The sequence below is a fragment of the Chrysochloris asiatica genome, unplaced genomic scaffold (assembly GCF_000296735.1).
Source record: "Chrysochloris asiatica unplaced genomic scaffold, ChrAsi1.0 scaffold00009, whole genome shotgun sequence".
NCBI lineage: Eukaryota > Metazoa > Chordata > Mammalia > Afrosoricida > Chrysochloridae > Chrysochloris > Chrysochloris asiatica.
Genome location: NW_006408527.1, coordinates 9,912,798 through 9,925,626, shown reverse-complemented (window position 1 = coordinate 9,925,626; position 12,829 = coordinate 9,912,798). Strand labels below are relative to the sequence as shown.

The 12,829-nt window shown below is 37.6% G+C and overlaps 1 protein-coding gene across 2 annotated transcripts in view; it reads left to right on the top strand.

Moving 5' to 3' along the window:
- SYT14 (synaptotagmin XIV) overlaps nucleotides 1-12,829 on the top strand; it is a 230,580-nt gene that overhangs the window by 144,992 nt on the left and 72,759 nt on the right. For both annotated transcript variants that reach the window (XM_006834040.1, XM_006834039.1), the window contains exon 4: nucleotides 1,551-2,000. In XM_006834040.1, the coding sequence (XP_006834103.1) occupies nucleotides 1,551-2,000 (450 nt within the window). The remainder of the gene's footprint in view (nucleotides 1-1,550; nucleotides 2,001-12,829) is intronic.

Genomic DNA, 12,829 nt, shown 5'->3' with positions numbered 1-12,829 from the left:
CCCTCATCTAAAATTGCACCTAGAACATACCAGGAGTAATAGCTAGGATACATGTTAATCTATTATAACAAATACAGTGGCTAAAAAACACAGAAGTTTATTTCTCTTTCATTTAACAACAGTCCACGATGAGCAGGTAAATAGGCATCTTTATTCTCCAGTATCATTTGAGGGCTCAGTTCTTTCTTTTATGTCTCTTTGCCTTGCCCTAGGATGTGGTCTCAAGATGACCCACACCATCTAGTCTATGTACCTGCTGGTGGAAAGAGTGGGTGGCAAGCAATTTCTTTGTAAAAAGTCACACATAACTTTTGTTTCCTTCACATTGGCCAGAGTAGAGTCATTTGGGCATGTCAGTGATCAGGGAGACTGGGAAGTTCCTTGCTAGGCGCTGTGTTTCCAACTAACACTGAGGGTGTTCTGTTGACCTAATGGTTGAAGAGAGGATACTGGGGTCAGTAGTAACCAATGCCATAATAGACAGTAAATAAAAAAATTTTAAATTAATGAATGATGGTCAAACTTTAAAAATTGGTCATATTTTAAAATGACAAATATTAATATTTATTAAAATTCTTGAAGAGGCAAAGCAGTATAGTTGAAAAGTAAGAGATCCAGTAACTATCTAAAACCCCATTATGTTCCAGACAGTTGGAGTGAGACAGTTGCAGGAAAAAGGGATACAGTTTCTTTTAATCCCATAATTAAAATGTATAGCTGCAGTCTTTCCAAGCTTTTATAATAATATGCATTTCTCATGTACAGCAATAATTAATATGACTATTGTGAATTCTGGTTAAAACTTGAATAAGTTCTGTGTTGTAGGAAATAATTACTTGGCTACACCTATGTTGAGAGTTTGGGAGTCCTTGTGTGGCATTGCTAGACCACAAAGTTGATGTGAACCTCAGGGTCGGTGGTTCAAACCCACTAGCCGCTCCTTGGAAACCCTATACAGGGTGGCTATGAGTCAAATTTGACTAGACAACACTTAACGGCAAGAGCATGTTGAGGGTTTCATATTTATACATTTGTATTTTATATTTCCAGTGATTTTTTTAAGTCCTAAGGTAGTTACATTCTATTACAGATGGGGCATTTTAGGACAAACCCTAAAAATAGAAACACAATTTTTAGCAGTATTGTAATTTTACTTTATTTCTTTCTCTCTAACCAAATATTAAGTTATCAAATGCAGTGTTTATAATGTTGAAATTAAAATGTAGTGGTTCCCTATAAAAGAAACAGATACACTTTAGAGTATATCTTTTCAATTATAAAAATATATACCCAACTTTCTCAACATTGTGAAGGTGACTATTAAATTATAAATGTGTCTTTATTTCACTCAATTTTTAAGTTTACATTGTTTAAACCTCTTTGTCCCTTTAGAGATACAGCTTTTGATGATAGCAAACTATTAATTTGTCTGTAGAAGTAAGTCAAAATTGTTTCCCCATGACCCTCCTAAAGAAATACCAGGTATTTATTTGTGTGCTACATCAAATAATAGTGTTAGAATGGAAAATATTTAAATTTTCTTTTCTTAGGATATGTCAGCTCAAGGATCATCTGCACAGCTTCCTAAACCTTTTGATCCCGAGCCAGAAGCTAAATATGGCACCCTGGATGTGACTTTTGACTATGACTCACAAGAACAGAAGCTTCTGGTAACAGTGACAGCTGTCACAGACATCCCAGCATATAACAGGACAGGTGGCAACTCATGGCAAGTACACCTTGTTCTTCTACCTATAAAGAAACAGAGAGCAAAAACCAGCATCCAGAGAGGACCATGCCCTGTCTTCACAGAAACATTCAAATTTAATCATGTTGAATCTGAGATGATTGGAAATTATGCAGTTCGGTTTAGACTGTATGGTGTACATCGCATGAAAAAAGAGAAAATTGTAGGGGAAAAGATTTTTTATTTAACAAAATTGAATCTTCAAGGGAAAATGTCATTACCTGTGATACTGGAACCTTCTTACAATCATTCTGTGAGTATCTCATCAAATAGCCTGCATACAGTTTGTGTTCATGGCATATCATCTACACAGTCTTTTAACCTACAATCAGTCCAATAACTTTCCCAGTCTATTTTTTTTTTTTACATAGTAACAATGCCTTTTCAAACTTTCTAAGCCCTGGATAGGTAGGTATAATTATTTCTCATCTAGAAAAGTTGCCCTTGAAGGTGATATGCCATTTATTTATGCATTCTGTTTTAACCTTCACAGATTCTGGCCTGGGGTCTTACACATTTGTTCTGTGTTCAACATTTACTAGACGTTTGTGTTGTCATCTAAATTCCTTATAGAATTTATTCGTTTTCTTTACAGGTTAAAAGTAGGTACTACATTAAGAACCATCTAGTCACATATCCTAATGCCACATTTAAAAATTACTTGCTCTTAAAGAATATCTGATTATTTTTCCAGGCCTGCTATGAAATTATTTTAAAGGTTCAAAAATAACCCAACCTTATTATACTTAACACCCTTTTTCAAATTTTGAAGTATTTCTGGGAGAATTCTTAACCTTAGTACTTTGAGATGGTTCTCCCCCCGCGCCCTGTTTTCTTTTCCTCCAGATTATAATCACAAACAAGTTTCTCTGTCTCTGTCCATATTTGTGGTTAAAGTCCCACAAAGCAGCGCAAATCAGAGGAGGAAAAGTCCGCACCATTTATTTAAATAAGGGAGGTATATTATTGCCACATAATGATTTATGAGAAAATCCGTGATATGATTGAAGTATAAGTTAAGAGCTGTATTTATTCTCTCTGTTACATTGAATAAAAATTATTTTAGTAATATAAGTATATAGATTTTGTAGTAGACATTTTTAAATGAGGATAAAATATTCTATATTAGCGTTATTTTTAAATGCGTTAGTCCAAGGTTAAATTCTCATTTAATTGATAAAATTAAAAGTATCAATTAAAGTCTGTGGAAACTTAATTTATCGTGGCCCCTTACGGTTTTAGCCAGGTGATTTTTGCATGTTTAAAATCAAAAGGTGGTAGTAAACATAATGTAGCCATGTTAGTTCGTAAGATACAATTATTAGCCTTTGGCGACTTGATAACTTGCTATGATTTTTAATTTTTAGAATTGCCACTTTAGATAACTGCTTTTTTAAAAAGAATTTTTGAAAAATGACATCTGTAGTTTTTCAACGGTATGAAAAATTAAAAGTTGTAGGTAACATTTCAGGAGGGGAGGAGCAAATTTTTGTCATATAGTAAGTATTCTACGATTTTTAATATGATTTTAAAGTGTTGTTAGTATTTGGTCTGAGTGATCACTAGTTAATCTGTGGGAAGCACAGCCTTGTATCGAAGTGATTGTGATTTAAATTAGAAGGACCTGGCCACAGCATCAAGCGGTATGTATCTTACATCATCCTGTTTACTTCAAATTATGTGTTTCCAATTCTATATTTATTGTATTCATTTCACAAAGGAATTCAGCCATAGAAAATTACCACAATTTTATCTCTCATTAAAAAATACCATAATTTTATCTCTTGTCAAACCAAATAACCCCCTGTTTATATGCATTTCCATTGTATAGGCTGATTTATAGTCATTGATTTTGTAAACTGTTTTGCCAACCAGTATGATAAATATCTGAGGAGTAGTCACCAAAAGTTAAAAGGTGCTAGATAAATAGTTTCTAAAGTGCAAAGGTTAGGACTGAATGAAGCTTTCCGTCTTCTGCTCTCACAGAATTGCAGAGAAACACTGAAGCCATTTCTTAAATTCTATACCTGTGTTTAATTAAGTCCCCCTCATCAAACTATCATTGCCTCCATACTTTTAGGTTTCTGTGCCAACAACAACTCAGCACACGATGATTATGAAGTTAACTATCTTAATTCTGTTTTTGTCATAGAAAAATAAGACTGATAGAATACATATATTCTATATGGTATTTTAATTTTCTTCAGCTTCAGCCTGTACTTGCATATGAACAATTGATGGTTTATTCCACAGTGGGCCCCTGGCTTTGTTACTCCTGTTGGTATTGGTATTGCACATTTTGATCATCGCTTCCCACAGATGTAATCAATTTGATTCCTTTGTATTCCATTTGGCAAGGCCCAGGTGGGCAGTCGCCATTTATGTTATTGAAAAAATATGTGCAGGGGCAAAAAAAATATGTGCAGGGGCTATAGGGTAATGTTTCCCAATGAAATTCTCAGGACAACCTTTACTACCCTCAAAGAATAAATAAATGGAATTTTTTTTCTTGTCTCAACCTTCCTGGCCTTTTCCTCACCAATACAGTTTTCTGTTTTCTTAAAAATTCTTCCCAAGAAAACCCCATGATCATCCTGTATCCTCTGAGATAATCTATCAAAATTGTCCTTTTTTTTAAATTTAAAAAAAAAAAAAAAAAACAGTCACCATAATGTTTCTGAGCTTTCTATCTTCAATTTAACTGGTCCAGTAGATCTCCTTGGAAGCTACTGTTTAGGTGAGACCTTTCTTTTTTTTGAAGGGCACTCTAATGAGACGAAGACAAGTGTATTACTAAAAGAACTTATCTGCAGCCATCCATTGATTGCAGGGAGAAATTTAAACAAGTTGTTTGGAATAAAGTCATTCATATAAGAACTGGACTTTCATTGTGGTTATGTACCATTGAGTGGAACCTTAGTAGCAATTCTCCTGGTATAGCACTGTAGGATAAACATTGGACTGCTAATCACAGGTTGGTGGTTCAAACCCACCAGTTGCTCCTTGGGAATCCTAAGTAGGGTCCCTATGAGTTGGAATTGATTTGATGGCACTTAAGAGCAACAACAATATATACAAGAATCTCTTGTAGCGTAGTGGGTTACTTACTAGCCTGCACACTGAAAGGTCAGTAGTTCAGATCCACCAGATGCTCTGCATAAGAGAGTTGGGGCTTTTTGTGCCATAAATATTTAAAGTCTCAGAACCCTGTTCAGATTCTGTGTCAGAATCAATTCAGTGGCACACATACATGTTCATGAAGGGACTTAAAAAAAATTCAAGGAAAAATTCCATTCTCTTTCAATTCCATTTTCCCACGGACTTTTTAAAGTCCTCTCATATGTGAAAAGTATAGTTTAAACGTATATTCTAATTATTATCATTATCATTATGGGGAATTAGAGGAAAGGGAATCTTTGTTATGTAGTATCAGGAAACTTCGTATAATTGTCTCTGGAAGTTAGGTAGAAAGCAGAATTTGTAAATGACAAACTTGCATATTTACCTGAGCAAAGTGTTCAAGCTGATTTATTCTTGCTGCTTACAGTGAAAAGCAAGAAGTAATAAATACATTGAGAGAAAAACTTAAAAGAAAGAAAGAAGAACCAGGTTTTAATGAGGTGAGAAATTCTTAGCCTTCTCAGGTGGTGGTAAAAGATGCTAATTTTTTTAAATTTGTGCTGAAAACTGATAACTGAGGAAAGGTTGAGGGTGTGTCTTTATAGCTTTTCATGAAACCTGGAAAAGAACAGAAGGTCAGTATTCAGTCATTCAAAAGACTCTTCCTGCAAATTAAGGGCATTCCTCATAGACCATCTTAAACCTTAGAGCCTGAAGGGCACTTGAGAGAATTCTCCCTCCCCCATCTAAGCAGAAGTTAAAAATCGAAAAGGGATTATCTTGAGTAAAGATTTGTGGCATAGCCTTAGTTTAATGGAGTGAACCTCTATAAAATTTTCACACAGCCCACAAGATTCTTAAAACTATATCAGCACATCACTTCTTGCTTGGACTGAAAGGAGCAGGTGGTGGTGGTTATGTGCCGTGGAGTGGGTTCCGACTCAGCAACCCTGTGTAGGGCTTCCGAGGCTATAAATCTTTATTGGCAGCAACAGGATTGTTTTTTTAGTTTGAGCTGAGAGTTCAGAGATACATCGTTCAGCTTTCTCATTGTATAACTTTAGTTGTTGTTGTTGTTGTTATTGTTGTCAGGTGCCATCGAGTAGGAACCGACTCATAGCGACCCCATGCACAGCAGAACGAAACAATGTCCGATCCTGGGCCAACCTCACTACCGCTGCCACATTTGAGTCCATCAATGATGCCACCTGGCCAATCCATCTCGTTAGAGGTCTTCCTCTTTTTCTCTGACCCTCCACCTTACCCAGCATGACATCCTTCTCCAATGATTGTTTCCTCCGGACAATATGTCCAAAGTATGAGAGACGAAGCTTAGCCATCCTGGCCTCCAAGGAGCACTCTGGCTGTACTTCTTCCAAAACAGATCTATTGGTTCTTTTGGCAGTCCATGGCACTTTTAGTATTCTCCTCCAACACCACAACTCAAAGGCATCAATTCTTCTACGATCTTCCTTAGTTGTTGTTAAGTCCTGTTAAACTGGTTCTGACTCATAGCAACCTTGTATAGGGTTTCTGAGGAGTAGCTGGTAAGTTTTAAACAACAACCTAGCAGTTACCAATTCAGTGCTTTTCCTACAGTGCCGTGCCATGGAGTCAATTCCAACTCATAGCGACCCTTCGTAGGATTTCCAAAGCTGTAAGTCTTTACGGGAGCAGAAAGCCTCATGTTTCTCCTACATAACAGCTGGTAGTTTCAAATTGCAGACTTTGAGGTTATCAGCCCAACCCATAACTACTACACTACCAGAGGTCCTTAAAAGTAGATATTAGGACAGATCAAATTGCTTAACTAGTTTCTCATAGCGTCCTGGTTCAAGAGCTTGGGCTGGAATGTAGGTTTTGTGATTCTGAGGTTAATAATTTTCCAGAGATTTTTAGAAGAAAACATTTATAAAACTCGATCTGTTTAAGGAAGAATTCTAAATCATTCTGTGTAAGCTCTCATCTACAAACTAGCTTCAAGTAAGGGGATGAAATATGCTGTATTGAGTCTTCCTCCAAGAAGTTTTCTCTCCAGATACCCAATGAAAAAAATAAACTGTAATTATAATTATCACAAAATTTCCACTGTCCATTTGTTAGTTTGCCATATAGGTATGGCTTAAATAGTGCTATGAAGCTGAAAACTCTGCCACTAGTAGTTCAAGTTCAGTGGAGCTTCCATAGTAAGATTTTAAAAAGAAAAGTTTAGCAATGTACTTAGAATGTTGTAGTTGTTGTTGTTGTGAAGTGCCGTCGAGTCGATTCCGACCCATAGCGACCCTGTGTAGGGTTTCCAAGGAGCAGTTGATGAGCTTGAACCACCGACCTTGCAGTTCAAACGACTTTGTAGTCTGATGCATTGGCCCACAGCGCCACACCAGGACTCCTTGTTAAGTGCCATTGAGTTGGTTCCAACCCATAACGACCCCATACAAGGTTTCCGAGGTTGTAAATCTTTACAGGAGCAGAAAGCCTCATCTCCTGCGGAGCGACTGGTAGTTTCAAACTACTGACCGTAGAGCTCACAGCCCAATTCATAACCACTATGCTACCAGAGCTCCTTATAGCAACCCTGTATATAGGATAAGACCATATAGTGCCTAATTCCATGCTCTGTTATCTAAAACCCATACTGGTGAGTCAAACAAACATCTTGGGGATTTTAATTTATACCTTTAGATTTGTAAAGAGGCAAACTCTGAGTACCATTACTGTGATTGTATTAATAGTCACAATACCTGGTGCCCCTCCCTATAGGAAGATATTAATCTCTTTCCTATTGAAATCATGTTGGCTTTCTCAGCATAAATAAATATATTCTGGTTGATAACAGAAACTGGTACAAGGAATATGGTGCTGCTACAACAAATTATTTCAATGCCATTTGAGAGTTCCCCATCTACTGAGTGTGTTGCTGTGATGCTGGTACCTAGTTCACCCTCCAATGGTATTTTATATACCAGCAGAGTGACCCATGGTGGACAGATTTCAGTTGAGTGTCCAGACTAAGACAGACTAGGAAGAAGGAATAGGGGGTCCATTTCTGAGGAATTAGTCACTGAAAACCTTCTGAATAGCACTAAAATATTGACTGATATAGTTCCTGAAGACAAGCCCTTCAGGTTTCAAGGCACTCAAAATGCAACTGAAGAAGAGCTGCTCCCTCAAAGTAGAGCCAAGCTTAATGATGTGGATGGAACAAAGTTTTCAAGGCCTTCATTTGCTGGTGGGGAATGACTCAAAATAAGAAGAAAGAGCTTCAAATATCTATTAATAATTGGAATGTTGAATAGATGAAATATGAATTTAGGAAACTTAGAATCCATCAAAAATAAAAAGGAATAGGTAAAGATTGAGATCCTAGGCATTAGTGAACTGAAATGGACAGGTATTGACCATTTTGAATCAGGTAATCATATGGCTTACTATGCAAGGAATGACAGATTCAAGAGGAATGGTATCAAATTCACCTTCAAACAGAACATTTCAAGAACTATTATGAACTACAATGCTGTCTGTGATAATATCTATACATCTACAATGAAGACCAACTAATACAACTATTATTCAAATTTAGGCATCAACCACCAAACCAATGATTGAGAAATTAAACCATTCTACCAACTTTTTCAGTTTGAAATTGAGCAAATACATAATTAAGATGCATTGATAATTACTAATGATAAGAATGCAAAAGTTGGAAATAAAGAGAAAGGATCAGTAGTAGGAAAAAAATAGGGCCTTGGGTGATATTTTTCTGGACTGTGACATGCCCAAATGACTCTTCTGTGACTGGAAGAAATGTAATGATTCTATGAGCAAAGTATTGAGTCATGCAGGAAGCATCAAAAGAAAAGATGGAAAGAATACACAATCACTGTACCAAAAAGAATTGGTCGATGCTCAGCCATTTCTACAGGTAGCATGTGATCAAGAACCAATAGTACTTAAGGAAGAAGTCCAAGCTGCACTAAGGGCATTAGTGAAAAACAAGACTCAGGAATGATGGAATACAAATTGAAATGTCTTAAAGTAACACAGCACTGGAGACACTTGTCTATGTATGCCAAGAAATTTGGAAGACAGCTACCTAACCAACTCACTGGAAGAGATCCATATTTGTGCCCATTACAAAGAAAGGTGACCCCAAACCATTGAACAACATCATTACTATCAAATGATATAATCAAAAAGTAAAATTTTGCTGAAGATAATTAAAAAACAATTATAGCAGGGAACTGACAGAAATTCAAGCCAGATTCAGAAAAGAACTTGGAACTAAAGCTGTCATTGCTGACATCAGTTGGATCTTGGGTAAAAGAAAAATGTTTACTTGTGATTTACTGACTATGCAAAGGCATTGAACTGTTGTGGATCATAACAAACTATCAATAACATTGCGAAGAGTAAGTATTCCAGAACACTTAATTTTTATCATGAGGAACTTGTACATAGACCAAGAGACAATCATTTGAACAGAACAAGGGGATACTGAATGATTTAAAATCAGTGTTATGGAAGTAGTCAAGAAATCAAAGAACGTATTGCACTGGGTAAATCTGCTGCAAAAAAAAACTCTTTAAAGTATTAAACAGCGAAGATGTGACTTTAAGGATTAATGGGTGCCTGATCCAAGCCATGATAGTTTCAGTTTCCTCATATGCATGTGAAAGATAAACATTGAGTAAGGAAGACCATAGAAGAATTGATGCATTTTAATTATGGTGTTGGCAAAAAAATATTGGTCATATCATGGACTGCCAGAAGAACAAATATCTGTCTTGGAAGAAGTCCTGTCATAATGCCCCTGAGAAGTGAGGATGGCCAAGACCTTGTCTTTCTTTGTTTCCTCTTTCCATTTCTCCCTTTCTAACCCTTCTGAACATTGTCATTGGGTAAATTCTGCCCTTTTGATCTCAAATGGCTGATTATTCTAAGGTGTACATACCTTACTAGTGTTATTATTTCCCCTTATACACCTGTTTATTGCTTGCCTGAAAATTGAATGTTGAGGTGATTTCAATTTCAGACCTAAAAGGTGACTATGGACCATAGTTTTGGGGTTCCACCAGTCCCTATCCAAACAGTAAACCTGTGTCGTAGTTATTATTTTGAATTTTATTCCCCAGTTTTCTCCAACCATATCCAGCAGTTTCTAATGTGATCCCTTTCAAAATAGTTGGTGGTAGCAACCATGCACCGTCTAGTCCTTCCAGTCTGAAGGTCATGAAGACTGAGGTTCATGTGGTTCATCATAACCTTAGATTAACTTTCCAAATGGCTTCAATTTTCATCACTCTTCTTTCATCTGGCCAGGATGAGAAGAATAGTTCTACCTTAGATTGCCACTTGTTGTTGTTAGGTGCCATCGAGTCAGTACCGACTCATAGCAACCTTATGCACAGCAGAACAAAATACTGCCCAATCCTGGGCCAGCCTCACTACTGTTGCCACACTTGAGTTCATCAATGCTACCACTTGGCCAATCCATCTCATTGGGGGTCTTCCTCTTTTTCTCTGACCATCCACCTTACCAAACATGATGTCCTTCACCAGCAACTGGTCTCTCCTGACAATATGTCCGAAGTATGAGAGACGAGGTTTGGCCATCTTGGCCTCCAAGGAGCACTCTGGCTGTACTTCTTCCAAAACAGATCTATTGGTTCTTTTGGCAGCCCATGTCACTTTCAATATTCTCCTCCAACACCATGACTCAAATGAACTTTTAATATCCCAGTCACTACTCATCAAAGTAGAATGTAGGACATTGTCTCTGTGGACGGTGTTATGCCAGTTGACCATGATGTCCTTGTAGATATTGCTCTTGACCCTCCATGTCCAGTGCCTCATTCTCTCAAGGTATTTGGTAAGGTCTAAGAAGTTTTCATAACTTTGCCCTTTGTATGCTCTGCCACATTCATAGATATGTTGACAGCAGAGGTCAATACCCATGTACAAATATCCTGTCAAACCTTTATATATTTGTGGTCATGCTTCCAGTCTCTCTCCCACACTCGTGAAGTCTGTGTGTCTATCCATGCATCTGTCTACTTGTAGATCACTATTATTGCAGGACTGTGGATATAGTTGTATTTACCTCTGCTGCCTTTAACTCTTGCACTCCTCCCCTGATCAGAACTTTTAAGAAATAGAACAATGCCTCTGCAATAATGGCAGCATGTGTGGAAACAGAGCCTATCTTAGATTTGAAGCTAATTGTCTGCTATCAGAGCCTCCTTTGCCAATCCAAAATAGATATATAGTATAAGGAGCTCTGGTAGCGTAATGGTTACGAATTGGGCTGCTAATCTCAAGGTCAGCAGTTCGAAACTACCAGCGGTTCTGATGGAGAAAGATGAGGCTTTCTGCTCCTATAAAGATTTACAGCCTTGGAAACCCTGTACAGGGTCACTATAGGTTAGAATCAACTCGACAGCACTTAACATCAACAACAATATAAGTAACAAATGAACCTGGTGTAGTGCTGGAGGATAAGCACTGGACTTTGCTGACCACACTAACCACAAAATAGGCAGGTCAACCCACCAGCTGCTCTCAGAAACCCTATACAGAGTCGCCTTAAGTTATGACTGACTCAACCCATACAACAACAATGTAAGTAGCAAATATACAGTTGTTACAGTTAATTTGCTGAGATTTGGAGGTACTGTTACTGCACTTGCCTGACTGATTTAGAATATTTGCTGCTCTGACCAAAGTTTGTGTTGACCTCTATGGCTAAGACTCCCATGAAGCAAGGAAACTGGATAATGAAGTTGACTCCATCTGAAAGAAACAAAGACTCCTTATTTGTTACAGGTTGCATTCCTGAAAAGTAGATGGAGTTTAGTGTGCCAGATGTTTATTAATGCGTGTCTTTGGGATTTTCACTAGTGGAAGGGAAAACAAGGGAGCAAAATGGGCAGAGGGAGAAATCAAGTGTCACTGCACCCCAAACCACTCTGCCGAACCTCAGCTAACTCCACAGGGAACTCTAGAGCTAAAATCGCCCTTCAGAGTTGTCCCTAGTTGGACTGAGTTGGCCAGGTCTATATACCCATACATTGGATGTGTGTTGCCTTACCTTGAGTGAGCTCTTGTTTTTTTTTGCCATTGAGTCAGTTCCAACTCATAGCAGCTCAGTATATAGGGTTTCTGAGAGCAGTTGATGGGATTGAACTGCTGACCTTCTACCTCCCAGTCCTGTGCTTATCCGGTAGTGCCACGCTAGGGCTCAGTAGCTTTTTATGGACAATGAATTTCCTGAAAAAAGTGACAGCTAAGAGCTGCCTCCCAACAGGTCTTCTAGCAGCCAATGCAGCTGTTCTTCATTGATGAGAAGTCACCTCAGTTATAAACCTGTCCAGTGTAAAAGTAATCCTATATTTAATTTTTTAAATTTTAGAAAGTGGCCATTAGGTTGTTGTTGTTGTTTTTAAGTGCTGTTGAATTGATTCATACTCATAGTGACCCATATAGCCTTTCCAAGGAGCGGCTGGTGAACTTGAACCACTGACCTTGCAGTTCAAACCAACCTTGCAGTCCATCATATTAACCTGCAGTACCATACCAGGACTCGATGGGAAGAAATGTGATAATGCTAGTATCCTAATGTAGTTAAAAAGAAATGAATACCCTCAATGTTATTTAACTTAGGGAAGAATCACTTCGAAAATCATCTCTTTGTGAAGAAAACATATTTATGTGAAGCTCAACTGCACCTTTTGTTTTATCTTCTGTTTATATAAGGCCAATGGATTATTTTTAATGATACTATCACATATCAGTATGAGAATATCACAAATAATACGAGAAGCTGGGTTCTATGAAGAAAAACGTGGCATCGGGATTGGAGGAAGACTAGTTAACAACCTGAGATATGCAGATGATACAACCTTGCTTGCTGAAAGTGAAGAGGGCTTGAAACATTTACTGATGAAGATCAAAGAGCACAGCCTT